The sequence below is a fragment of the Oncorhynchus gorbuscha genome, linkage group LG02 (assembly GCF_021184085.1).
Source record: "Oncorhynchus gorbuscha isolate QuinsamMale2020 ecotype Even-year linkage group LG02, OgorEven_v1.0, whole genome shotgun sequence".
Lineage (NCBI taxonomy): Eukaryota > Metazoa > Chordata > Actinopteri > Salmoniformes > Salmonidae > Oncorhynchus > Oncorhynchus gorbuscha.
Genome location: NC_060174.1, coordinates 44,220,083 through 44,247,485, shown reverse-complemented (window position 1 = coordinate 44,247,485; position 27,403 = coordinate 44,220,083). Strand labels below are relative to the sequence as shown.

General features: G+C 43.3%; 2 protein-coding genes across 2 annotated transcripts; one reads left to right on the top strand and one right to left on the bottom strand.

Moving 5' to 3' along the window:
* Nucleotides 1–491: 491 nt before the first annotated feature.
* zgc:112052 (protein C19orf12 homolog) lies at nucleotides 492–8,449 on the bottom strand. Its single transcript, XM_046310441.1, has 3 exons — nucleotides 8,298–8,449; nucleotides 7,356–7,516; nucleotides 492–2,183 (listed from the first exon to the last, which is right to left on the bottom strand). The coding sequence occupies exons 2-3, from the start codon at nucleotides 7,513–7,515 to the stop codon at nucleotides 1,918–1,920; spliced, it is 426 nt and encodes a 141-aa protein (XP_046166397.1). The 5' UTR covers nucleotide 7,516; nucleotides 8,298–8,449; the 3' UTR covers nucleotides 492–1,917.
* Nucleotides 8,450–9,988: 1,539 nt separating this feature from the next.
* On the top strand, nucleotides 9,989–23,298 carry uri1 (URI1 prefoldin like chaperone). Its single transcript, XM_046310429.1, is given in 11 exon segments — nucleotides 9,989–10,373; nucleotides 11,537–11,571; nucleotides 11,813–11,891; nucleotides 12,289–12,424; nucleotides 13,571–13,662; nucleotides 20,759–21,003; nucleotides 21,136–21,301; nucleotides 21,303–21,407; nucleotides 21,536–21,687; nucleotides 21,903–22,143; nucleotides 22,415–23,298. Coding segments are annotated over 11 exon segments (1,506 nt in total). The 5' UTR covers nucleotides 9,989–10,301; the 3' UTR covers nucleotides 22,598–23,298.
* Nucleotides 23,299–27,403: the final 4,105 nt, after the last annotated feature.

Sequence of the window (27,403 nt, the reverse complement as noted above, 5' to 3'; positions counted from 1 at the left end):
ATGCGAAGTGGTAGGCCGCACAGGCTCGCAGAACGGGACCGCCGAGTGCTGAAGCGTGTAAAAATGGTCTGTCCTCATTTGCAACACTCACTATCCAGTTCCAAACTGCCTCTGGAAGCAACGTCAGCACAAGAACTGTTCGTCGGGAGCTTCATGAAATGGGTTTCCATGGCCGTGCAGCCACACACAATCCTAAGATGACCATGTGCAATGCCAGCTCCATATTAATGCCCATGATTTTGGAATGAGACGTTCGGTGAGCAGGTGTCCACATACTTTGTCATGTAGTGTATGTTTTTAAAGATGGGTCTGGCTGAGAACTCTTAGGTGAAAAAGAAAGGTTACTCTACTTTTTTGTTTGCCAAAAGCAAAAAAGTTATTTGAAAATGTATAAGTCCATTACAGTTTTAACATACTTTCTGTATAGTTTGATGTTTAAGAATGGCCTGGAGTGTTTCTTTCCCCCAAAATAATCCACCCCCCCATTTAAAAAAATGTGTATATACTTTACACTGAACAACAATATAAATGCAACATGTAAAGTGCTGGTCCCATGTTTCATGGCTGAAATAAAATATCCCAGAAAATTGTCCTATGCTTTAAAACCTTAATTTCTCAAATGTTGTGCAAAATTGGTTTACATCCCTGTTAGTGAGCACAATAAAAGGCCACTGTAAAAAGTGTCTCAAGTTTTGACGTAGCGTGCAATTGCCATACTGACTGCAGGAATGTCCTCCATTACGTCCAACTGGCCTCACAACCGCAGACCACGTGTATGGCGTCATGTGGGCGAGCAATTTACTGATGTCAACGTTGTAAACAGAGTGCCCCATAGTGGCGGTGGGGTTATCGTATTGCCAGGCGTAAGCTACAGACAGCGAACACAATTGCATTTTATCAGTGGCAATTTGAATGCACCGTGACGAGATCCTAAGGACAATTGTGAGGCCCATTTCTTTTTTGGTATCTGTGAGCAACAGATGCATGTCTGTATTCCCAGTCATGTGTCCCTTGTGACTCAGTTGGTAGAGCATGGTACTTGCAACGCCAGGGTTGTGGGTTTGTTTCCCACGGGGAGCCAGTACGAAAATGTATGCACTCACTACTGTAAGTCGTTCTGGAGAAGTGTCATTTAAAATGTTAAAAAATCCATAGATTAGGGCCTAATGAATTTATTTCAATTGACCGATTTCCTCATATGAACTGTTGCGTTTTATATTTTTGTTCAGTATATCATTTTTACTCAAACCTCCCCCGTGTCAGATTGAATAGCCTCGCGGGCCGGATCCGTATGTTGCCCACCCCTGCTCTATAATCATTGATAATATTACAATCATCAACACATTTCAGATGGGTGTGAATCCCGGTGTATCAGCATGTGAATGTCAGTTTGTCAACATTTTACTCATTTAAATTATTTTGATCTTTGGCACCGAATGCATAAAAAGACTGCGGTCTGAGTATGATTGACCAAACCCTCAAGAAGTGTTAGGCGGTCTAAATTAGGCACCTATATTCTCGCTGGTTAAACTTGCAGAGCACACCAGTCTATGAGAAACAACATACTTGATAACTGCCAGCTTTCACAGATGTATATAAGTGACATCCAGGAGTACAGAATTGAAAGCATTAAAAGGTTGTATTTCTTTTCACACAATTTCTAGCTCAGGTAGTCAATACATAGTCACACAAACCCTTGAAATAATTAGCCACAACTCATTTCATGCACTTTCAATCAGTGGCTCCTTCCCTTCTCACAGACCATTGAGGTTTTCATCCTTGAGTGTACAGCCCCACTTTTAATAAATAATTTATTGTCCTTCATTTTTAAATTGTCCTTTGACATTGTGCAAAATGTCATCGTTTCCATTTTCCTTTGAAAACCCTAAAGAGATGTGCTCTCTGATAGAGGCCTTGTCAGTCGACATAGTGCACCTCTGCCTGGAGCTCTTTGGTCACATAGCCCAGGAGGGCAGCGGTCACCTGCTGCTGTAGGGTGGCATTGCCCATGACCAGGGCTGTCAGCTGGGCCATGTCGGTCCACTGGACCTCGCCCATGATGGCCATGACATCATCGTAGAGCTTCTGCTGCTGCACCGGGGTCAGCTCCATGATGATCTGAGGCAGCGGCTTGAACTGTCCACTGGTCATCCAGCATCCCAGTAGGCCACCGACCGCACCCCCTGACAGAGATAATGAGGAAGAGGCAATGATGATGAGGTAAGGATGTATGTCTGAAATCAATCATCAATTTCCTTGGAAACATTGTTTATCACCGTTTAAAATGTGTTACAGACTATGAGCCATTTGTATGCATTTTTCTGTGTATGGACCTCTTATGTGTGATCTCAACCCTGCACACAATATTATCAATTCAAATGTTTATTGGTCATATACACATGGTTAGCAGAGGTTAATGCGAGTGTAGCTAAATGCTTGTGCTTCTAGTTCTAGTTAGTGCAGTAAAATCTAACAAGTATTCAAACAATTTCCCAACAACTACCTAATACACAAATCTAAAGGGTTGAATGAGAATATGTACATATAAAAACAGTTGAAGTCGGAAGTTTACATATTTTTGTTGCTGTCATTAAAACTCATTTTTCAACCACTCCACAAATTTCTTGTTAACAAACTATAGTTTTGGTAAGTCGGTTAGGACATCTACTTTGTGCATGAAGACATTTTTCAATTGTTTAAAGACAGATTATTTCACTGCCGTCGGTAGCAGCAAGAGGGGGCTACAACAGACTTCTTCCGTCGCGACGTCCCTCTAAGGCCCTTCTGCTAGCTTGCTAGCCCTGGCCGCTAGCTGTCTGAATCGCCATGTCTCCAGCCCACCGAGCTACTCACTGGACCCCTATGATCACTCGGCTACGCATGCCTCTCCCTAATGTCATATGTCTTGCCAAAGGGGGCGGAGTTGCAATCTACTGCAGAGATAGCCTGCAGAGTTCTGTCATACTATCCAGGTCTGCGCCCAAACAATTTAAAGCTTCTACTTTTAAAATTCCACCTTTCCAGAAACAAGTCTATCACCGTTGCCACTTGCTATAGACCGCATTCTGCCCCCCGCATCTATATTCAGAGCTCGTACGGTTGGGTGACCTAAACTGGGACATGCTTAACACCCCGGCCATCCTACAATCTAAGCTAGATGCCCTCAATCTCACACAAATTATCAATGAACCTACCAGGTACAACCCCAAATCTGTAAACACGGGCACCCTCATAGATGTCACCCTAAACAACCTGCTCTCCAAATACACCTCTGCTGTCTTCAACCGGGATCTTAACGATCACTGCCTCATTGCCTGCATCCGTAATGGGTCTGCGGTCAAACAACCACCCCTCATCACTGTCAAACGCTCGCTAAATCACTTCAGCGAGCAGGCCTTTCTAATCGACCTGGCCCGGTTATCCTGGTAGGATATTGACCTCATTCCATCAGTAGACAGCAGGGTAGCCTAGTGGTTAGAGCGTTGGACTAGTAACCGAAAGGTTGCAAGTTCGAATCCCCGAGCTGACAAGGTACAAATCTGTTGTTCTGCCACTAAACAGGCAGTTAACCCACTGTTCCTAGGCCGTCATTGAAAATAAGAATTTGTTCTTAACTGACTTGCCTAGTAAAATAAAGGTAAAAGTTTTTTTTTAAAGAGGATGCCTGGTTAACCTTTAAAAGTGCTTTCCTCAGGCATCACATCATTCAGTACAATTATAAGGAATGGGAACCTAGATAACTTCCAGGACCTAAGTGAAAAAAACATGGCTTGGATAAACAAGATTTTTACAGATACCTACAAGTTCGACACTATTTCTTAAGGGAGATAAGTGACTGGCCCACGAGCACCTCCTAAATTAATCCAAGTATTCACTAACACATACATCTTGGGGAGTAACAAAAAAACTATTTCAAATCTCTACTCAATCCTCAAAGAAACATTCTACAAACTATATTAAAAAGAAATGGGAAGAGGAACTTAACATTGAAATAACTGATGAAACATGGTTGAACATATTAGAGACTCAACAAAGCTCCACCAACTTGAGGTCATGGAGAGAATTCTGTTGGAAGAATGTTATACGTTTCTTCATAACACCTAAACTGAAATCAAAACAGACTGGCTCACTACACCCTTTTGGAGAGAATGCAGTATATTGAGGGTGGACCACTCTCATATCTTTTGGACTTGCCCCACAACTTACTGGGGAGAAATAAGATCTAACATTGGAAAAATAATGGGATTTGACATAGAACAAACATTCATTTCTTTGTACATGGGTGAAATACCTGATAACTTACACAATAGAGAAAAGTACCTCTTGAAGGTCCTACTGGAAGCCAGTAAAAAGGCTATCACTAGGAAATGGCTACAAAAAGACCCTCCCACAATAACACATTGGATAGACATTGTAGAAGAAATACACCACATGGAGCGTATGACCTTTGCTTTAAGAACTCAACAGGAGAGAGGTCAAGAATACTGGGGAAAATGGGTTTCGTACTTGGAAAAGGTCTAATTCAAAGATGTCAATATAACTAATATGATGAGGAAGGTATGAAGTGCACTGTAACTGCCAGATCTTTTTATTTTTTTAAATTTTCTTTGAATTTATTTGTAATTTCTTTGTGTTCCTACAATAAAAACGAAGTATATATTTTTAAAGTGCTTTCCTCACCATTTTAAATAAGCATGCCCCATTCAAAATATTCAGAACCAGGAACAGATATAGCCATTGGTTCACTCCAGACCTGACTGCCCTTGACCAGCACAAAAACATCCTGTGGCGGACTGCACTAGCATCGAATAGCCCCCGCGATATGAAACTTTTCAGGGAAGTTAGGAACCAATATACACAGGCAGTTAAGAAAGCAAAGGCTAGTTTTTTCAAACAGAAATTTGCATCCTGTAGCACAAACTTCAAAAAGTTCTGGGACACTAAAGTCCATGGAGAATAAGAGCACCTCCTTCCAGCTGTCCATTGCACTGAAGCTAGGAAAACTGTCACCACCTATAAATCCACGATAATTGAGAATTTCAACACATTTTTCTACGGCTGGCCATGCTTTCCACCTGGCTACCCCTATCCCCGGTCAACAGCCCTGCACCCCCCACAGCATCATGCCCAGGCGTCCCCCATTTCTCCTCCGCCCAAATCCAGATAGCTGATGTTCTGAAAGAGCTACAAAATCTGGACCCCTACAAATCAGCCGGGCTAGACAATCTGGACCCTCTCTTTCTAAAATTATCAGCCAAAATTGTTGCAACCCTTATTACTAGTCTCTCTTTTTTTTACCAACTTCTTATTTTCAATGACGGCCTAGGAACAGTGGGTTAACTGTCTTGTTCAGGGGCAGAACGACAGATTTGTCTGAGATGCCCAAAGATTGGAAAGCTGCCGCGGTCATCCCCCTCTTCAAAGGCAGAGACACTCTAGACCCAAACTGCTACAGACCTATATCTATCCTACCCTGCCTTTCTAAGGTCTTCAAAAGCCAAGTCAACAAACAGATCACCGACCACTGTACCTTCTCCGCTGTGCAATCTGGTTTTCGAGCTGGTCATGGGTGCACCTCAGCCACACTCAAAGTCCTAAACGATACCATAACCGCCATCTGGCCTTCCTGTGACATCAGGTGCTGTAGGTGTCATGGAGGCCAGGTAGTTTGCGCCCGGTGATGCATTGTGCAGACCGCACCACCCTCTGGAGAGCCTTGTGGTTGAGGGAAGTGCAGTTGCCATACCAGGCTGTGATACAGCCCGACAGGGTGCTCTCGATTTGTGCATCTGTAAAAGTTTGTCAGGGATTTTGGTGACAAGCAAAATTTCTTCAGCCTCCTGAGGTTGAAGAGGCGCTGTTGCGCCTTCTTCACCACACTGTGTGGGTGTACCATTTTCGGTTTGCCTGTGATGTGTATGCTGAGGAACTTAACTTACCACCTTCTCCACTGCTGTCCCTTCGATGTGGATAGGGAGGTGCTCCCTCTGCTGTTTCCTGAAGTCCACAATCATCTCCTTTGTTTTGTTGATGATGAGTGAGAGGTTGTTTTCCTGACACCACACTCCAAGTGCCCTCACCTCGTCCATGTAGGCTGTCTCATCATTGTTTGTAATCAAGCCCCCTACTGTTGTGTCGTCTGCAAACTTGATGATTAAGTTGGAGGCATGCATGGCCGTGCAGTCGTGGGTGAAAAGGGAGTACAGGATGGGGCTGAGCACGCACATTACATTTACATTTAAGTCATTTAGCAGACGCTCTTATCCAGAGCGACTTACAAATTGGTGCATTCACCTTATGACATCCAGTGGAACAGTCACTTTACAACGCACCCTTGTGGGGCCCCAGTGTTGAGGGTCAGCGAAGTGGAGATGTTGTTTCCTACCTTCACCAGCTGGGGGCGGCCCGTCAGAAAGCCCAGGACCCCATTGCACAGGGCAGGGTTGAGACCCAGGGCCTCCAGCTTGATGATGAGCTTGGAGGGTACTATGGTGTTGAATGCTGAGCTGTAGTCAATGAACAGCATTCTTACAGGGGTATTCCTCTAGTCCAAATGGGATAGGGCAGTGTGATGGTGATTGCATTGTCTGTGGACCTGTTGGGGCAGTATGCAAACTGAAGTGGGTCTAGGGTGGCCAATAAGGTGGAGGTGATATGATTCCTTGACTAGTCTCTCAAAGCACTTCATGATGACAGAAGTGAGTGCTACAGGGCAGTAGTCATTTAGTTCAGTTATCTTTGCCTTCTTGGGTACAGGAACAATGGTGGCCATCTTGAAGCATGTGGGGAGAGAAGATTGGGATCGGGAGTGATTGAATATATCCGTAAACACACCAGCCAGCTGGTCTGTGTATGCTCTGAGGACACGGCTAGGGATGCCGTCTGGGCCAGCAGCCTTGCGAGGGTTAACACGTTTAAATGTTTTACTCACGTTGGCCACGGAGAAGGAGAGGGGGGGGTGGGGCACAGTCCTTGTTAGCAGGCAGAGACGGTGGCACTGTATTTATCCTCAAAGCAGGCAAAGAAGGTGCTTGGTTTGTCTGGAAGCATGACGTTGGTGTCCGTGACGTGGCTGGTTTTCTTTTTGTAGTCCGTGATTTCCTGTAGACCCTGCCATATACATCTTGTGTTTGAGCCATTGAGTTGCGACTCCACTTTGTACCTGTACCGGCATTTCGCTTGTTTAATTGCCTTGCGGAGAGAATAACTACACTGTTTATATTCAGCCATATTCCCAGACCTTTTTCCATGGTTAAATGTGGTGGTTCGCACTACTATATGTGAGGACAAGTTGTGTAAGTATTCTCATTTAGATGGAAGACAAACAACTCATGATTAATATAAAACTCACTCACCCACAGCGATGCCAAGGGGGCCTCCAACCAGTCCTCCTGCAAAGGCTAGTCCTCCTGCTGCCACCGCCCCTTTGGAAGATCCCTTCACTGTGGTCTTTATCTGTTGGTTTGCAGATAACTCGCAACACAGCCGCACAACATCGTTAATTCGTTGCGACATTCTGGGGAACAAAGGTTAAGGGTTTAGACCCACGTTTACAATAATTCAACAATGACACTGACAGCTACATAGTGAATGGGCTGAGGGGCAAAACATAATAGGTTATTGCTATTTAATGCCACAATCTGCCAGTTCAACAGTCTAACCTACCAACTTTTGGCGTAAATTGAGGGATGGGGCTGGGGAAATGTAAACGCTCTAAAATTCATAGACAGCGCTATGGATGCAAGGATTGACAGTCTGAGATTGTCATGATAGTTTAAAACATATAAGTTATAAATTGTTTACAAACACTCAAATGACAACAAACATTGACTAATACAGCCATAGATCTTGGGCTATGACAAGACAGCTGTACTAAGGTCATAAAACATTTGAATTGCATTTTATAAGAATCAAATGGGTATTTGATTACCTTAAACACCCTATGCATGACCTTTGAACAGCAGGAAATATGTGGCTAAAATAAATAGATATGTATTGTCATCAATGTCATGTTATTTCAGTATATAGTCTATAATCGAAATGTAAGTATTGTTCTTGTTTTGGTGAAGATATTTTTTATTTATTAACCGACAATACATTTAATGCGTATTCTATTTGCTAGAATGCATTTGCTACAATTCAAGGTACAATGTATCACTTCCGGACGTTAAAGATGATCACGTGACGATGATAAGTCAATTTACTCTCGGACATTGCATGTGTTTTACATTGTTTCGCTAAACGAAGTTGCAGCGATAAGATACAAATATTGTAATATAAACTAATAGTCAACATACCTTGATGATGAACTAAATTCCTTGTATATTGTCTGCTTGCTATATTTATATGAAGGTTCAATGCCAGTCAAAACTAGAGGTTTTTTCAAGCGTCATTCTTGATTTCCCGAGCGTTGAGGGAGTTCCATTAGAATGAACCGGGGAAAACCGGTCTATGGCCCGTCACATCACCAGGGAAAAGCAGTGAGGGAGGAGCACCTTTTCTCATCGAGCATCTTCTTGCGATAATGTCAACAAAACATGATGAATCGTTCAGAAACACAAAGTATGTATTTTTTTATATAAAATATATTTTACAATTTCTTAACAAATAGTTTTCCTTGGGAAGTGTGGGTAAAGTGATATATGCGTTTTTATAAAGATATAACACTTTTGCTCATTAATCCACGTGCTTAATATACTTCACTTTTGTTTTCAGAGGACTTTCACCGTGTGATTTGACCGTTTCACCCGGCTCACCACCAGGAGGCAGCCCAGTTTCAAAACTAATGCGATCAGCACTAACCCGGCGTACCCGGGGCATTAATCGAATTCCATCCTTGTCACAGGAAATGAATCAACTGGTTTATTTCCTGGAAAGCCACAACGTCAGAGAGCGATGAGCCAATAAGAAGAGGTCTGAAAATGACCTTATCGTGTTAGCTAGATAGTATTTAATATGATGTGGGTTTTTTTTCAATAATAGGCTATTCAAACATTCCCATTTTGGGAGTCAAACTACATCAAATTAGCATACATCTCTAATCAATTAGATTGATAAACATTGTTGGTAGAAGTTGTCTTTGAAACACAGATCTAGGATCACCCTACTTGTCCCAAATTACAAAGACATGGCCACAGTACTGTCTTTGATATGACTGGGAGTGGAGACGATGCAAAAATGTACCTCAGACTGATCAGGTGTTGTCACTAGTTACCACAGCCACAACGTGAAATTGTCTATATATTAGACATTCATGAATACATATATATATATATTTGTCTTAATTTAAGGTTGGGTATAAGGTTAGCAATGTGGTTAAGGTTAGGTTTAACCATAATTTTACTTTGTGGCTGTGGTAACTAGTGACGACCAAGATCAGGTCAACTTCGTTCGACTTCCGGAGCCGCTACAGAGCGCAGTGGACCACGTGGTCAACAGGCAGCGTGTTTACACATGTGACTTCTTTGACACATCTCCCGTGTTCAGAGTTCTGAGCCTGTGTGCCGCCCTCTTGCTAAGATTGTGCCATTTTAATTTACTGTATATAATTCTGCAAAAGAGACAGACTATTAATCTTCCCAACTACACTTATACCATGTGCATCTCGGAGCAACATTATAAATAGATTATTAGATTTTGCATTATGCCAAAGAATGTAAAAGACCATCATCACAGTAATGTTACAACCTCAGTTATCATACTAATTGGATTGATGGGATAATATTATTGAGTGAGAATTGTTTCTTTATTCTGTAAATATGTCTCAGCTCTGTAACTAGTGAATTTACAACTGTAACTAGAGATATAATTTGCAAAATAAGGTAAACACTCAATGTTTAAAATGAAGTTATTAAAGCAATTGATGGGGAATAAATATAAATATGTTTAATTTAATACCCTTGCAAGAGAGGGAAATCATGTTTATATGTAGCCTATTGGATACAGTCTTACATAATGTAATCCTTTCCATGCATTGTTGTGAAAGTGAGTATTTTACCCAGAGTACACCGGGAAACAGACAGGGGAACATGGCGCAGGGTCGATGAGGAGGACGCTGAACATCGAGGATTATATTTACGTGGATATTTTTGAGATCATGCTGAAATCCTAAAATGAGAGTGTGAAATGGTCTCACTTCCGAAGTCTTGGATATCTATCACTGCCCCTTTGATGAATAAGAGGAAAACGCGTCTCAGGAATACCTGCAATTGTATTCATAAACATTTCTTTAGGACTTACAACCCCTGAGCATTGTTTTGGATTCACAAACGTCACATTTCATTTGATTATTGCATGGGAAGATGGCTGAGACAAATAAAAGGAACATAGAGGTCCTACAAGGAGTTGACAGACTTCGAGTGGAACATAAGAAGGTAAAATAAACGAGCTAGATGGATTGTGCATGCTCTGTCTGACAATGCACGCGGTCGATTTATAATTATCAAATTGTTTTACATGTTCATTAAATGAGACCGCCTAGCGTACATTCTCTTTCAGAATGTTGCAGGCTAGCTATTTAGTTGCATATTAATTTATGCGCTTGTGGCATCTTCGACAGATAATTCATCGTGGAAACTTTCTAGCTAGTTCAACCTTTTTCTAGAAGCTTCCTTGAGCCAGCGGTCACATGTTGCTTCTTGTTTATTTCAGCTTGGATCCTGGCCAAACCATGTTGTTTAACTACAACCATCGAATATGCAAAGTCAAGTTTGTCAATTGCTCTGTTAAATTATATTTTTCAGCAAGCATAATGCATAAATAAACAAATGTACTTGCCCAATGCGTGAAGGATAGTTTAATGAACTTACCATACACTTATGCACACAAGCATTACCTTGTGTGGCCTAACGTTAGCTAATTTACTACTGGCCTTTCAGCGCTGACCTAGAGTCAACATCCATAGCTAGCTAGAGCTAGTATAATCGTATCTAAATGTTCAGAGAATATCAATACACAGTGTTGGGCATTGATTGGATCTTTATTAACATGCATTGATGGCAATAAAATGCTGGACAAAAGTAAAGCTAGTCAGTTGGCAAAGTAATGTTCGTGTTGTGTTACAGTAGAATTTGACTCATGAAGGAGGGTGCAACTTTACTGTAGGCCTACTTTCAAATAGGAACAGGCCTAATGTGTTGACCAGACATGCTTAGCTAAATTTCTGTCGTATTGAGTAAAGAATTGTATCTGCCGCATCCATGGTACAACGTCATATTTCATACCCCTATCAAAAGTGTAGTATTATAGGCTACTTCCTAGTATTACATCCACTGTAAAGTGTACAGATGCCTCTTCCTGTCCCCAAGTAGGTGCTTCTGTGTAAGTATATCCTGTGAGTTCCAGAAAAGCTTTTGTCAATTAATCTTTGACAGCTGTTAAATCAAAACACCCTAAACTTCCTGAGAATTTGCTTCCCCAACATTGAGTCAGTGTAAAGAACTGTAAAATGGAGGGGGTTATTCAGAGTTTGTTGTATTTTAATTGAGAATAAAAATGCTAAGTTTGACCTATAGAATTGTCACTCTGTCAACAACAGGTGGTGAAAGGCTGCGAAGTTCAGATCCAGCACTGGTGAGTCTTGTGCAGCAATTCCGCGTAGTGACTGGCATAGGAGTCAAACAGAATCTCATAAATGATGATGCTACTGTGCTCCTAGATTACTAGTTACACCTAGTCCCTCACCACGTCCTTAATAGTACATAGATAGGCTAAGCATTAGTTCTGGGATAGCCGGTAGACCAGGAAGGGCATGTGGATCATTGTGTGTGTGTGTGCCGTTACTTTACTAAAATTAAAATCTTTGTACTTTCAGGGAGAAGGTAAAAGGTGACTACGAAGCCCTTGAGGATCAACTCAAAACTCTTCCAGATGAGGTGTCCTATGACATCATGGTACGTTCTCTCTTATTAAATGCACAGGGAGAGTTTCTATAGCAGGGGCTTATTTAAAGTTTAGTATATGAGGTGTGTCAGAGTGAATTCCCAGGCCATGCATCCTTATTATAAATTGTCTTGTCTTGATCTGGAAAGAAACACGCATCAATTAATACAGCTCTTATGATGTGTGTGTATATGTTGTGTGCAGGGAAGGCCTTATCTTTGACTACCAGTTTATGCTCTCCTTTCTTTCAGCTATTTAATTTCACTTTCAGTTTGTGAAAAATATGCAGAACCATGTTTGAATTGCCGTAATATAAAAATTATTTTAGTCGAGGTGAAACTTGAACTTAACTTAAATAATGCAGTATTTATTTTAAAAACCTTTTCCCTCCCCTCTCTGCTGTAACAGGTGCCGTTTGGCCCTTTGGCATTCATGCCTGGGAAGCTGGTCCATACCAATGAGATCACTGTGCTACTGGGAGACAACTGGTTTGCCAAGTGCTCTGCCAAGCAGGCCCAGAAGCTCTTGGAACACAGGAAGAAACGTGAGTTTATTTTGGAAGCCATGTAGAATTTTCTCAGATACCATGATTCCTTGGAAAACTTTGACACTCACTTCTCTAGTCTTTTTATAATATTAGTTAACTCGTCAATTGGGTATGTATGGTAGTGGTTATGCTTATTGTGAAAGATTGAGGTCATATTATGAATGTCTTAACACTCCAACCATTTGCCCAGCAGAGGGGGCTGTTGTTATAGACTTGCTGTCAGAAACAAAGAGGTGATCATTCAGTGTTGTCAAGGAAAGTTGAATGGCTACTCATTTTGTGAATACTTGGATTATTATAATATTTGTTGTAGTCTTGCTGGTGGGCAATTAACTATTGAAAATGTAGAATTGTGACCAGAAGGTTATACATTGATAAAGCCATTGTTTGGTTACTCAAGGCTTTTTGACCATGTTCTGCTATCATTTTGTCACAACAGTCCAGCCTTAAAAATCCTCCTGTCTATTCCACTGCTGGCCATTCTTTCTCTTACCCTTGTAAGAGAAAGCAGTTTCTCCTTGCTTTCTTTGGTATTCACCCTATGCCCTGAAAAGCTTTTTAATATTGTCAAATCGTCCTAAATAACAATGTGTGATAGTGATGGGAGCTTTATTAGACTGATGTTTACCGAAGCGTGAATGTGCCATAACCCTGCCCACCCCTCCCTGACCCTGCCCAGGCTGATTTTACACAGCTAAGTGCCATAATGCAAACATGGCTGGCTGAGATCTGTCAAACAGCCCCGCTGAGTTGTCAGGCTGTCCGGGTTTGACCTTTCCCCAACGCTTCGGAGACGTACGGCTTGAGGGCTCGGCGTCGCCATGACGACGGGGCCCTTTGCTGCCATTAGCAAACGGGGGTTTAATTGTTGTGAAGATTTAATGATCCGAAGTAGCACCGAGGGCATGAGATATTATGAACTGTTTGTATCATCATTTTCCCTTTTTTGTCAGTGTGTTCAGGATTTAACCCCTTAGTGGTCCGAATACTGTGGTTTTTGTTTGTCTTTTCTACTGTCTATGACCAATCTGGTTCACAAGCTGCATGTCTTGACCCTCTCCACACACATTTGTCCAATTCCACACTAATCACACAATTTTTGTTTTACAAATTATATCAAATCAAATTTATGTATTTTTTTAGATGTACGGAGTGCGCTGGACGACTTGCACAAGACGAAGAAGAACTTTGAAGCCAGAGTTGGGTTCACAGAGGATCTTGAAAAACTCTCAGGCGTAAGTGCCATCTAAAGCATATTCAAATGTTCTAAATCAACATTGCAGAGCTCTCTCTGTCCTCTGCCGTGCCCTGATTCTGTTATTGCTGATTATATCTGGAAATGTGCATGTACACCCTGGCCCATCTACTGTTGCTAGCCACAATTCTGATTTGTGCTCCGATATCTGCTTCACTGACTTCTGCTCTTGTAAAAAGCCTGGGTTTTCTGCACATTAACACTAGAAGCTTATTACCTAAAAGTGTGTGTTCACAGCTCCAGACCAGACTTGTTGGTCATTACTTAGACATGGTTAAGAAACAGTGTTTTGAACACTGATGTTAACCTTTCTGGTTAAAAACTTTTTAGGCAAGACAGATCTTCCAAAGGTGGTGGAGTGGCAGTCTTTACCAAGGAACACCTTCAGTGTTTGGTTTTCACCACCAATTCTGTCCCCAAACAATTTGATTCTCTGGTTTACCGCATTAAACTTTCAAATAACTCTTTGTTAACTGTTGCTGGGTGTTATCGGCCACCATCAGCACCGGCACCTAACCTAAATGCCCTAAGCTCTCACCTGGCCCCTTACACTAAGTCTGAATTTGTCCTGCTAGGTGACTTAAACTGGGGCATGCTTAAACCACCTGACCAAGTCTTAAAGCAATTGGACTCTAAATCTTTCCCAGATTATTACCAATCCCAGAAGGTATGACTCCAAACACCCAGAAAAGGCTACTCTCCTTGATGTTATCCTTACAAATAATCCTGATGCGTATCAGTCTGGTGTTTCCTGTAATGACCCTAGTGATCAATGTTTTACAGCCTGTGTTCGCAATGGCTGCTCGGTGAGATGGGCCTGTCCTGATTTGTCATAGACACTTGCTAAAAAAACTTTAATGAGCAAGCCTTACATCATGACTTGGTCTCTGTAAATTGGTATAGAATCAGCTTGATCACCTCTGTCGAAGACTCTTGGACCGTTCTTTGATATTTTCAGTGGTATTGTTAACAGATACATGAAGAAAATGAGAATTAAAAACAGGTTCAGCCCCTGGTTCGACTTTGATCTGGCATAGTTACTCCACCTCAATAATTCCATTTGGCAAATCGCTCTGCACACGAATACTCAGGCTGACTAAACTCATTCAGGCAAATTAGAAATAAGTGCACTGAGGCTCTCCAGAAGGCCAAAGTTAGTTACTTTAAGGAGCAGTTCTCTCTGTGGGTCTAACCCCAAGAAGTTCTGGAAAAAGGTTAAAGACCTGGAGAATAAATCCTCCTCACTGCTGCCCATTTTTTTCACCTTTTATTTAACCAGGTAGGCTAGTTGAGAACAAGTTCTCATTTACAACTGGGACCTGGCCAAGATAAAGCATAGCAGTTTGACACATACAACAGAGTTACACACGGAATGAACAAAACATACATTCAATAATACAGTAGAAAAAAAGAACAGTCATATACAGTGAGCGCAAATAAGGAAGTTAATAAGTAATTACAATATGGCAATTAAACACTGGAATGGTAGATGTGCAAAAGATGGATGTGCAAGTAGAGATACTGTGGTGCAAAAGGAGCAAAATAAATACAGTATGGGAATGAGAGATAGATGGGCTGTATACAGATGGGCTATGAACAGGTGTAGTGATCTGTGAGCTGCTCTGACAGCTGGTTCTTAAAGCTAGTGAGGAAGATGGGAATCTCCAGCTTCAGTAATTTTTGCAGTTCGTTCCAGTCAGTGGCAGCAGAGAACTGGAAGGAAAGGTGACCAAAGGAGGAATTGGCTTTGGGGGTGACCAGTGAGATACAGTGGGGAGAACAAGTATTTGATACACTGCCGATTTTGCAGGTTTTCCTACTTACAAAGCATGTAGAGGTCTGTCATTTTTATCATAGGTACACTTCAACTGTGAGAGACGGAATCTAAAACAAAAATCCAGAAAATCACATTGTATGATTTTTAAGTAATTAATTTGCATTTTATTGCATGACAAGTATTTGATACATCAGAAAAGCAGAACTTAATATTTGGTACAGAAACCTTTTTTTGCAATTACAGAGATCATACGTTTCCTGTAGTTCTTGACCAGGTTTGTACACACTGCAGCAGGGATTTTGGCCCACTCCTCCATACAGACCTTCTCCAGATCCTTCAGGTTTCGGGGCTGTTGCTGGGCAATACGGACTTTCAGCTCCCTCCAAAGATTTTCTATTGGGTTCAGGTCTGGAGACTGGCTAGGCCACTCCAGGACCTTGAGATGCTTCATAATGAGCCACTTCTTAGTTGCCCTGGCTGTGTGTTTCGGGTCGTTGTCATGCTGGAAGACCCAGCCACGACCCATCTCCAATGCTCTTACTGAGGGAAGGAGGTTTTTGGCCAAGATCTCACGATACATGGCCCCATCCATCCTCCCCTCAATACGGTGCAGTCATCCTGTCCCCTTTGCAGAAAAGCATCTCCCAAAAATGATGTTTTCACCTCCACGCTTCACGGTTGGGATGTTGTTCTTGGGGTTGTACTCATCCATCTTCTTCCTCCAAACACAGCGAGTGGAATTTAGACCAAAAAGCTCTCTTTTTGTCTCATCAGACCACATAACCTTCTTCCATTCCTCCTCTGGATCATTGATGGTCAAGTCGCTCTGGATAAGAGCGTCTGCTAAATGACTTAAATGTAAATGTCATTGGCAAACTTCAGACGGGCCTGGACATGCGCTGGCTTGAGCAGGGGGACCATGCTTGTGCTGCAGGATTTTAATCCATGACGGCGTAGTGTGTTACTAATGGTTCTCGTTGAGACTGGTCCCAGCTCTCTTCAGGTCATTGACCAGTTCCTTGCATGGAGCCCCAGACCGAGGTTGATTGACCGTCATCTTGAACTTCTTCCATTTTCTAAGCCAACAGTTGTTGCCTTCTCACCAAGCTGCTTTCCTATTGTCCTGTAGCCCATCCCAGCCTTGTGCAGGTCTACAATTGTATCCCTGATGTCCTTACACAGCTCTCTGGTCTTGGCCATTGTGGAGAGGTTGGAGTCTGTTTGATTGAGTGTGTGGACAGGTGTCTTATACAGGTAACGAGTTCAAACAGGTGCAGTTAATACAAGTAATGAGTGGAGAACAGGAGGGCTTCTTGAAGAACAACTAACAGGTCTGTGAGAGCCAGAATTCTTACTGGTTGGTAGGTGATCAAATACTTATGTCATGCAATAAAATCCAAATTAATTACTTAAAAATCATACAATGTGATTTTCTGGATTTTTGTTTTAGATTCTGTCTCTCACAGTTGAAGTGTACCTATGATAAAAATCACAGACCTCTACATGCTTTGTAAGTAGGAAACACTGCCGATTTTGCAGGTTATGGATGTCATAAGGTGAATGCACCAATTTGTAAGTCGCTCTGGATAAGAGCGTCTGCTAAATGACTTAAATGTAAATGTAAATGTTATCAAATACTTGTTCTCCCCACTGTATACCTGCTGGAGCGTGTGCTGCTATGGTGACCAGCGAGCTGAGATAGGGCATGTTCATGATGTGGTTGTTACTGATAAGGAGTACATTGCTGAGCTCTTTAATCACCACTTCATTAAGTCGGGAAGCCATGCCTCCTTGCCCATCCAACATTTCCTCATCTCCCACCCCTTCTAATGCGACTATCCCTGATGCTCCTCCCTCTTTTTCTCTTGTCCCGCTACAAAGTTTCTCCCCGCAGGTGGTCACTGGCTGCGGTCCAAACACTTAAGACACTTACGCTCGCCATATGCCCTTGGGGGAATCCCTGTCACCATCTTGGAGGGTGGTCCAAATGATTAGCCAAGCAAGGGAAGTTTGCAACATAATGCCCTCAGGCCTCGTTTTTAGTCGGCTTTGTGAATGTATAATTATGTTCACTCCGGGGCCTGAAAATCCCCATAATTCAGTTTGCGCCGATTTGTACATCCGCTAAGAAAAGTCTGTGAAAACTTAAACAACATTAATGGAGTAGTCAACATACAAGTGTAAGTAAAATTGAATGCAAATAAGTTAGAAATTGTGCTACTATTCAATATGATGGCACAAACATGTCTTGTAAAAAAAAATTGTTGTTTGGTTATCTTTTGGAAATTGTAGAAATAAAAACGTTTCCTTCTTCAGAAGTTACAGCTAGGTGGGCTAATGACAGTCAAGCTTCTCCTTTGCTTCCAGCTCAGTATCATACAGTAGGCGAACACTACTGTTCAAAAGTTTGGAGTCACTTAGCCTGTCTAGGCCAAGCGTTTCGCTAGCGGAACCCCACCTCAACATTCCGCTGAAAAGGCAGCGCGCGAAATTCTAAAATATTTTTTATAAACATGAAACTTTCACATATTTACAAGTCCAATACAGCAAATGAAAGATAAACATATTGTTAATCTTCCCATGGTCTCTGATTAAAAAATTAAAAAAGATTTACAGCGAAAGCACCACATATGATTATGTTAGGTCAAGTCACAAAAACACACACAGCCATTTTCCAGCCAAAGAGGAGTCACAAAAAGCAGAAATATAGATCAAATTAATCACTAACCTTTGATGATCTTCATCAGATGACACTCATAGGAGAGCTGTTGACTGGGGTTGGGGTAGCCAGGTGGAAAGCGTAGCCAGCTGTAGAGAAATACTTATTGAAATTCTCGATTATTGTGGATTTATCGGTGGTGACAGTGTTTCCTAGCCTCAGTGCAGTGGGCAGCTGGGAGGAGGTGCTCTTACTCTCCATGGACTTTAGTGTCCCAAAACGTTTTGGAATTAGTGCTGCAGGATGCAAATTTCTGTTTGAAAAAGCTATCCTTTGCTTTCTTAACTTACTGTGTATATTGGTTCCTGACTTGCCTGAAAAGTTCCATATCGTTTGCACTATTCAAAGCTAGTGCAGTGTGCCACAGCATGTTTTTGTGCTGGTCAAGGGCAGTCAGGTCTGGAGTAACATTTTTTGAAAGGGGCGTGCTTATTTAAGATCGTGAGGAAGGATCTATTGAAGAACAACCAGGCATCCTCTACTGATGGGATGAGGTCAATTTCCTTCCAGGATACCTGGGGTCAGGTCAATTAGAAAGGCCTGCTCTCAGAAGTTGTTTTGGGAGCGTTTGACAGTGATGAGGGGTGGTCGTTTGACCCTTAACGGACGCAGCGACCCAAAACTTTTGAACAGTAGTGTATATGAATAATTATTTATTTAATATAGGTAGACGTGCAATCATAATTGACTGTTGTGCATTTAAAGCACCCACAAATTACCGGTGGCGGAAAAGGCAATCATTGTGGGATGAACGAGTGACGAATTTCCGGTCAAACGCTATTATTTTAAATAATTTCTGCCTCCCTCGACCAGCAAGTGTATACTCGTCATACGTCATCAGAAGTGTCCAATTAATTTGAGGGGATAGGGTGTGTCTTTTAAGTGTTTGGACCGCAGCCACTGAGTCCGAGGTGCTAAAGGGGATCCTTAAACGTCAACCCCAAAAAACATCTGGGTCAGATGTTTAGATCCTTTCTTCTTTTAGGTTGCTGCCCCTATCATCGCCAAGCCTATCTGACATTTTTAACCCGTCTCTGCTCTCTGGGGAGGTTCCCATTGCTTGCTTTTTTTATACCTTCATTTAACTAGGCAAGTCAGTTAAGAACACATTCTTATTTTCAATGAATGCCTAGGAACTGTGGGTTAACTGCCTTGTTCAGGGGCAGAACGACAGATTTTCACCTTGTCAGCTCAGGGGTTCCAATCTTGCAACCACACAGTTGACTAGTCCAACGCTCTAACCATTGCACTCCACGAGTAGCCTGCCTGTTACGCGAATGTAGTAGAAGCCAAGGTAAATTGCTAGCTAGCATTAAACTTATCTTATAAAAAACAATCAATCATAATGACTAGTTATAACTACTGATCCAGTTTAGCAGGCCATATTAACCAGGTGAAATTGTGTCATCTCTTGCATCTCGTTCACTGCATGCAGAGTCAGGGTATATGCAACAGTTTGGGCTGCCTGGCTCATTGCGCACTAATTTGCCAGAATTTTACGTAATTATGACATACATTGAAGGTTGTGCAATGTAACAAGAATATTTAGACTTAGATAAAATACCAAACGGTTCCGTATTTCACTATTAAATCATATTAATGACCAAAGGCTCGTATTTCTGTGTGTTATTATGTTATAATTAAGTCTGATTTGATAGAGCAGTCTGACTGAGCAGCAGCAGGCCCGTAATCATTCATTCAAACAGCACTTTTGTGCGTTTTGCCAGCAGCTCTTCGGAAGCATAGCGCTGTTTATGACTTCAAGCCTATCAGCCTAATGGCTGGTGTAACCAATGTGAAATGGCTAGCTAGTTAGCTGGGCGTGCGCTAATACTGTTTCAAACGTCACTCGCTTTTAGATTTGGAGTAGTTATTCCCCTTGCGCTGCAAGGGCCGCGGCTTTTGTGGAGCGATGGGTAACGATGCTTCGAGTGTGGCTGTTATCTATGTGTTCCTGGTTCGAGCCCAGGTAGGGGCAAGGAGGGGGACGGAAGCTATACTCTTACACTGGCAATACTATAGTGCCTATAAGAACATCCAATAGTCAAAGGTATATGAAATATGAATGGTATAGAGAGAAATAGTCCTATAAATACTATATTAACTACAACCTAAAACCTCTTACCTTGGAATATTGAAGTCTCATGTTAAAAGGAACCACCAACTTTCATATGTTCTCATGTTCTGAGCAAGGAACTCATGGCACATATTGCACTTTTTTTTGAAAAATCATAATCGGTCGACCTCTAGTTGCTACCATGCTGTGTTGTTGTCTTAGGTCTCTCTTTATGTGGTGTCTCTTGTCGTGATGTGTGTGTGTGTTGTCCTATATTTTTAATCCCAGCCCCCGGCCTTTTGCCTTCTGGTTGGCCGTCATTGTCAATAGGAATTTGTTCTAAACTGACTTGCCCAGTTAAATAAATGTTAAAATATTTAAAAAGTGTAATTACAGTCAAAACAAAGAGCTTTGAGGATCCTCTTCAGCCAGCTTATCTGATAGACAACTCCTCTGTGCAGATAAAGCAATTTGTATGAGCAGATATTGTTAACACGCTGGCTTCTACCCTTCTTTTTCCTCAGGCTAAAGGGGACTATGTGGACATCAGAGAAGAGGTTGGAAGTATTGAAGAATTTGTAAGCAAAGGAAAGCAGCGTGTGGCCCTTAAGCCCCACACTAAGCCCAAAATGGAGGCTGTTGTGAAGATGGAGGAGGGCGGTGGAGAGGGAGATGGAGGGAGTAGGAGAGAAGTGCTGTCTGAGGAGGAGCTGTGGGCCAGACTGGATGAGTTGGAAGCAAAGGAGAAGCTTGAGGAGGAGCATGACCGGTAGAGTTGCACACGCACACAAAACGCATGGACTTTCACATTGAGAAGTGATTCGGGGCACTCTTCACACCTGTTTCATTGCAAAAGTGAAGATTATATTTCTCATGATGCCTTGTTTTGATTTGTTTTCAGACACTTTGGCAGTGCAGACACCAACGGCAATGACGACACAACATCCTCCTCTGAGGAAGAGAAGGAGGGAGATGGTGGCGGCCATCATCGCGTCAACGGACATGACGAGAGGAGTGAAGGCAAGATGACTGTGCCTCACAACAGTGGCCAAGTTAACGGTACAACCAGGGACAGGGGAGGAGGAGGAGGAGGAGGAGGAAGACAAGGGAGAGGAGGAGGAAGGCAACGGTTTGCCTACCATCTATTTCTCTCATACGGTGGAACCCAAGAAGGTCAGTGTTTTATAAATCGTATTAAACACAATGCATTCAACAGTCAACAATGTTGTCAATTATGTTATTTGAGTCATGTAAATCAATGTACTACATTTTTCTCTCGGTCTCTGTCGCTTCGTCTCCAGGTGAGGATAAACACAGGGAAGAACACCATGTTGAAGTTCAGTGAGCTGAAAGAACAGAAGCAGCAAGCCAAGAGGAAAAAGAAGATCGGCACCAGCAATGGTCACTCTCACCACGGGCTCCACAACATCACCACGCCCACAGACATCTACAGGTAAACCCACACTACACATCACTTATCTAGTTCTTGGTTGGCATACCTATTAGCAACATTTTGGGTTCAATGTATTAGCATATATTAAATGTTATTTACTCTGAATGTTTCCAGGTACTTTGTTCTGATTCAGTATGGTGTCTGTCTATTAACAAGTTCTGCGATCTGATTGGGTATAATGGCTGACTGGGCGTATGTTTGTGGACTTTTGTCAGGTTGTTTGTGGATGTGAAGAACGGCGAGCCCATCCCAAGGAAGTCCATCTTAAAGTCCCGGAGCAGAGAGAACAGCGGATGTAGCGACACCAGCGAGAGCAGCGCTGCCGACTTCGAAGAGCGCAGGACGTTCGGACGCACCCCGAGCCACGACGAAAACACGTGCAGCGACACCAGCGACGGCATCGCCGAGGAGGACAGCCCCACCGGGAACCCTCTACACCCCACCAGACGCTTTGAGGTAAAACTCAGCTGGGTCATGTTCATTAGACAGTAAACGGAAGACAACTGACAGAGGGACTACCTGAACATCTTGTGCAATAAAAAACATTCATTTCCCGTTGCAGGCCCTAATGATTACGACAGTGGTCCTCTGCTGATTTTTGTTTTTCGAATCATGATCTTTGAATGTTGAATAGGGATACAACTAGAACAAGTTGTTTGTCTGTGCACTGTCCAGCTCTACAGCCTCTCATTAACCACCTCCTGTTAATGTTTTGTTGATCATCCAGGCCTTTTCATGCACAGTGGTGGAGAAGGAGCCCATTCCCTTGTCGATCCCCCACCTAACCATCGTCCCTCCAGCTCTGCCCACAATCCTAGAGCGGAAGCTGGAGGAGGTGGCTCCCGACGCCCCCCGTGAGGCCCCTAAGCGGGTGTCCAAGTTCAAAGCTGCCCGGCTGCAGCAGAAGTGACCCTGCAAAGCCAGTCTCCAGGATTCACACGACTGGCCCCTTTTTAACATAGATGTTCTACGCCAGCACTTTGTTGAGCTGGACAGACTGTGAACCCTCCCTAATATCTGCCATGTCTCTTCTTCTTTTGTCATCACTCTTCAAGCCTTTATTCTTCTCTTTCATAATGCTTTTCCTGTTAGTACACAGGGTGTCTATTACAGTAGGACTGTTCTATAAGAGGCAGTACTCTGTAAGAGTAGCATAGCATTGTTTAGAACGCTTGCGCTTAACCATTTACCTGCCTTGTAAGGAACATCAAGCTTTTGTTGCTAAGTAAGCACTTCATTGCAATATGTATTTAAGTCAAGAGGTTGTTTATTTAGAGCCCTCATCCTCCAACATTATGGCACTACACTAGTCCACACTGCCTAGGTGCTCATTTTATGGTGGTTGCTCTCGTGTCAGTGTCTTGACAAGGCCAGTGGTTTACCACTCTGTTTGTTTGATCCATCATTTTGCCTGCTATGCTAAAAACGACATGCTCTGTGTCATTTATTTTTTTCCTTTTTTTATTTTCTACGATTATTCCACACATGACTGCCCTTTATTGTCCCCAATCCCCTTGTACCTGCTTAATGCCCACCTCTGTGACCAGCTTTATGTCAGAATAAACATTGTTGTAAACTGGAAGGAAAATAAAAGATTTTGAGGGAAAGTCACGTGTTATTCGCCTTTGAGTAGATTTTTCTCAAACTTTTTCTCCTTTTTTCACTAAAGGACGAGCCAGACCAACACAAACGCTGACTGGGCGCAGTAGATCACCTGCTGAGTGTCAAAGAGGGTGGTGATTCTACATGTAGAATTGTGGGGAAATTAACAAGATGACGGCTGATGTTCTTTGGTCAGAGGTGATAGGATGGCTGCCCACTGCTGATGTTCTTTGGTCAGAGGTGATAGGATGGCTGCCCACTGCTGATGTTCTTTGGTCAGAGGTGATAGGATAGCTGCCCACTGCTGATGTTCTTTGGTCAGAGGTGATAGGATGGCTGCCCACTGTTGATGTTCTTTGGTCAGAGGTGATAGGATGGCTGCCCACTGCTGATGTTCTTTGGTCAGAGGTGATAGGATGGCTGCCCACTGCTGATGTTCTTTGGTCAGAGGTGATAGGATGGCTGCCCACTGTTGATGTTCTTTGGTCAGAGGTGATAGGATGGCTGCCCACTGCTGATGTTCTTTGGTCAGAGGTGATAGGATGGCTGCCCACTGTTGATGTTCTTTGGTCAGAGGTGATAGGATGGCTGCGCACTGCTGATGTTCTTTGGTCAGAGGTGATAGGATGGCTGCCCACTGCTGATGTTCTTTGGTCAGAGGTGATAGGATGGCTGCCCACTGTTGATGTTCTTTGGTCAGAGGTGATAGGATGGCTGCCCACTGCTGATGTTCTTTGGTCAGAGGTGATAGGATGGCTGCCCACTGCTGATGTTCTTTGGTCAGAGGTGATAGGATGGCTGCCCACTGTTGATGTTCTTTGGTCAGAGGTGATAGGATGGCTGCCCACTGCTGATGTTCTTTGGTCAGAGGTGATAGGATGGCTGCCCACTGTTGATGTGCTTTGGTCAGAGGTGATAGGATGGCTGCCCACTGTTGATGTTCTTTGGTCAGGTCAGAGGTGATAGGATGGCTGCCCACTGCTGATGTTCTTTGGTCAGAGGTGATAGGATGGCTGCCCACTGTTGATGTTCTTTGGTCAGAGGTGATAGGATGGCTGCGCACTGCTGATGTTCTTTGGTCAGAGGTGATAGGATGGCTGCCCACTGCTGATGTTCTTTGGTCAGAGGTGATAGGATGGCTGCCCACTGCTGATGTTCTTTGGTCAGAGGTGATAGGATAGCTGCCCACTGCTGATGTTCTTTGGTCAGAGGTGATAGGATGGCTGCCCACTGTTGATGTTCTTTGGTCAGAGGTGATAGGATGGCTGCCCACTGCTGATGTTCTTTGGTCAGAGGTGATAGGATGGCTGCCCACTGCTGATGTTCTTTGGTCAGAGGTGATAGGATGGCTGCCCACTGTTGATGTTCTTTGGTCAGAGGTGATAGGATGGCTGCCCACTGCTGATGTTCTTTGGTCAGAGGTGATAGGATGGCTGCCCACTGTTGATGTTCTTTGGTCAGAGGTGATAGGATGGCTGCGCACTGCTGATGTTCTTTGGTCAGAGGTGATAGGATGGCTGCCCACTGCTGATGTTCTTTGGTCAGAGGTGATAGGATGGCTGCCCACTGTTGATGTTCTTTGGTCAGAGGTGATAGGATGGCTGCCCACTGCTGATGTTCTTTGGTCAGAGGTGATAGGATGGCTGCCCACTGCTGATGTTCTTTGGTCAGATGGTGATAGGATGGCTGCCCACTGTTGATGTTCTTTGGTCAGAGGTGATAGGATGGCTGCCCACTGCTGATGTTCTTTGGTCAGAGGTGATAGGATGGCTGCCCACTGTTGATGTTCTTTGGTCAGAGGTGATAGGATGGCTGCCCACTGTTGATGTTCTTTGGTCAGAGGTGATAGGATGCCCACTGTTGATGTTCTTTGGTCAGAGGTGCTGATGATGTTCTTTGGTCAGAGGTGATAGGATGGCTGCCCACTGTTGATGTTCTTTGGTCAGAGGTGATAGGATGCTGCTGCGCACTGCTGATGTTCTTTGGTCAGAGGTGATAGGATTCTTTGGTCAGAGGTGATAGGATGGCTGCCCACTGCTGATGTTCTTTGGTCAGAGGTGATAGGATGGCTGCCCACTGTTGATGTTCTTTGGTCAGAGGTGATAGGATGGCTGCCCACTGCTGATGTTCTTTGGTCAGAGGTGATAGGATGGCTGCCCACTGCTGATGTTCTTTGGTCAGAGGTGATAGGATGGCTGCCCACTGTTGATGTTCTTTGGTCAGAGGTGATAGGATGGCTGCCCACTGCTGATGTTCTTTGGTCAGAGGTGATAGGATGGCTGCCCACTGTTGATGTTCTTTGGTCAGAGGTGATAGGATGGCTGCCCACTGTTGATGTTCTTTGGTCAGAGGTGATAGGATGGCTGCCCACTGCTGATGTTCTTTGGTCAGAGGTGATAGGATGGCTGCCCACTGCTGATGTTCTTTGGTCAGAGGTGATAGGATGGCTGCCCACTGTTGATGTTCTTTGGTCAGAGGTGATAGGATGGCTGCCCACTGCTGATGTTCTTTGGTCAGAGGTGATAGGATGGCTGCCCACTGCTGATGTTCTTTGGTCAGAGGTGATAGGATGGCTGCGCACTGCTGATGTTCTTTGGTCAGAGGTGATAGGATGGCTGCCCACTGCTGATGTTCTTTGGTCAGAGGTGATAGGATGGCTGCCCACTGTTGATGTTTGTTGGTCTTTATTGTCCATAACAGGTATGCCACATATACTTTTGGTAATGTACTGTATGTGGGCACTGGCTCGTCAAACATCTCATTCCAAAATCATGGGCAATAATAAGGAGTTGGTACCCCCTTTGCTGCTATAACAGCCTCCAGTCTTCTGGGATTTTTCTGCAGTGACTTGCTGGGCAATGATGTTGGGCGGTTAGGCCTTGTAGTTGGTGATCCAATTAATCCTAAAGATGTCCGATGGGGCTGAGGTCAGGGCTCTGTACAGGCCAATCAAGTTCTTCCACACCGATCTCGACAACATTTCTGTGTGGACCTTGCTTTGTGCACAGGGGCATTGTCATGCTGAAACATTAAAGGGCCTTCCCCAAACTGTTGCCACAAAGTTGGAAACACAGAATCATACCGTTAAGATTTCCATTCACTGGAAATAAGGGGTCTAGCCCGAACCATGAAAAACCAGACCATTATTCCTCCTCCACCACCAAACTTTACAGTTGGCACTATGCATTCGAGCAGGTAGCGTTCTCCTTGCATTCACCAAACCTAGATTAGTCTGTTCAACTGCTAGATGGTGAAGTGTGACTCATCATGACAGAGAATGTTTCCACTGCTCCAGTGTCCAATGGCGGCAAGCTTTACACCACTCCAGCTGACGCTTGGCATTGCGCATGGGGATGGAAAATTTCCACTTCACAAACATTTACAGTTGACTGGGGCAGCTCTAGCAGGGCAGAAATCTTACTTGTTGGAAAGGTGGCATCCTATGACGGTGCCACGTTGAAAGTCACTGAGCTCTTCAGTAAGGCCAGTCTCTTTCCAATGTTTGACTATGGAGTTTGCATGGCTGTGTGCTAGATTTTTACACACTTGTCGGAAGCGAGTGAGGCTGAAATAGCCAAATCCACTAATTTGAAGGCTGATCCACATACTTTTGTATATTTAGTGTATCTTGAAAATGTAAAAACACAAGGACCAACAGTAGATCATCTCTCCTATGTACATTTATTTTATGGCCATTTGTAAAAAAGACACAAAATAAATTGTGCTGTCTGGTATGCTTAATATAAGGAATGTGAAATAATTTATACTTTTGATACTTAAGTATATTTAAATCCAAATGCTTGCTTTACTTTAACTAAAGTAGTATTTTACTGGGTGACTTTTACTTGAGTCATTTTCTAGTAAGGTACTGTATCTGTACTTTTACTCAAGTATGACAATTGGGTGTTTTTCCCACCACTGAACAAGTCAGCGACGTTGGGGAGTTTTCGAGCATGAACTGCTCGTTTCAGGTCCTGCCATAACATCTCAATCGGGCTGAAGTCTGGACTTTGACTAGGCCATTCCAAAACCTGTTGCTTTTCAGCCATTCTGATGTCTTGATTGTGTGTTTTGGATCATTGTCTTGCTGCATGACCCAGTTGTGCATCGACTT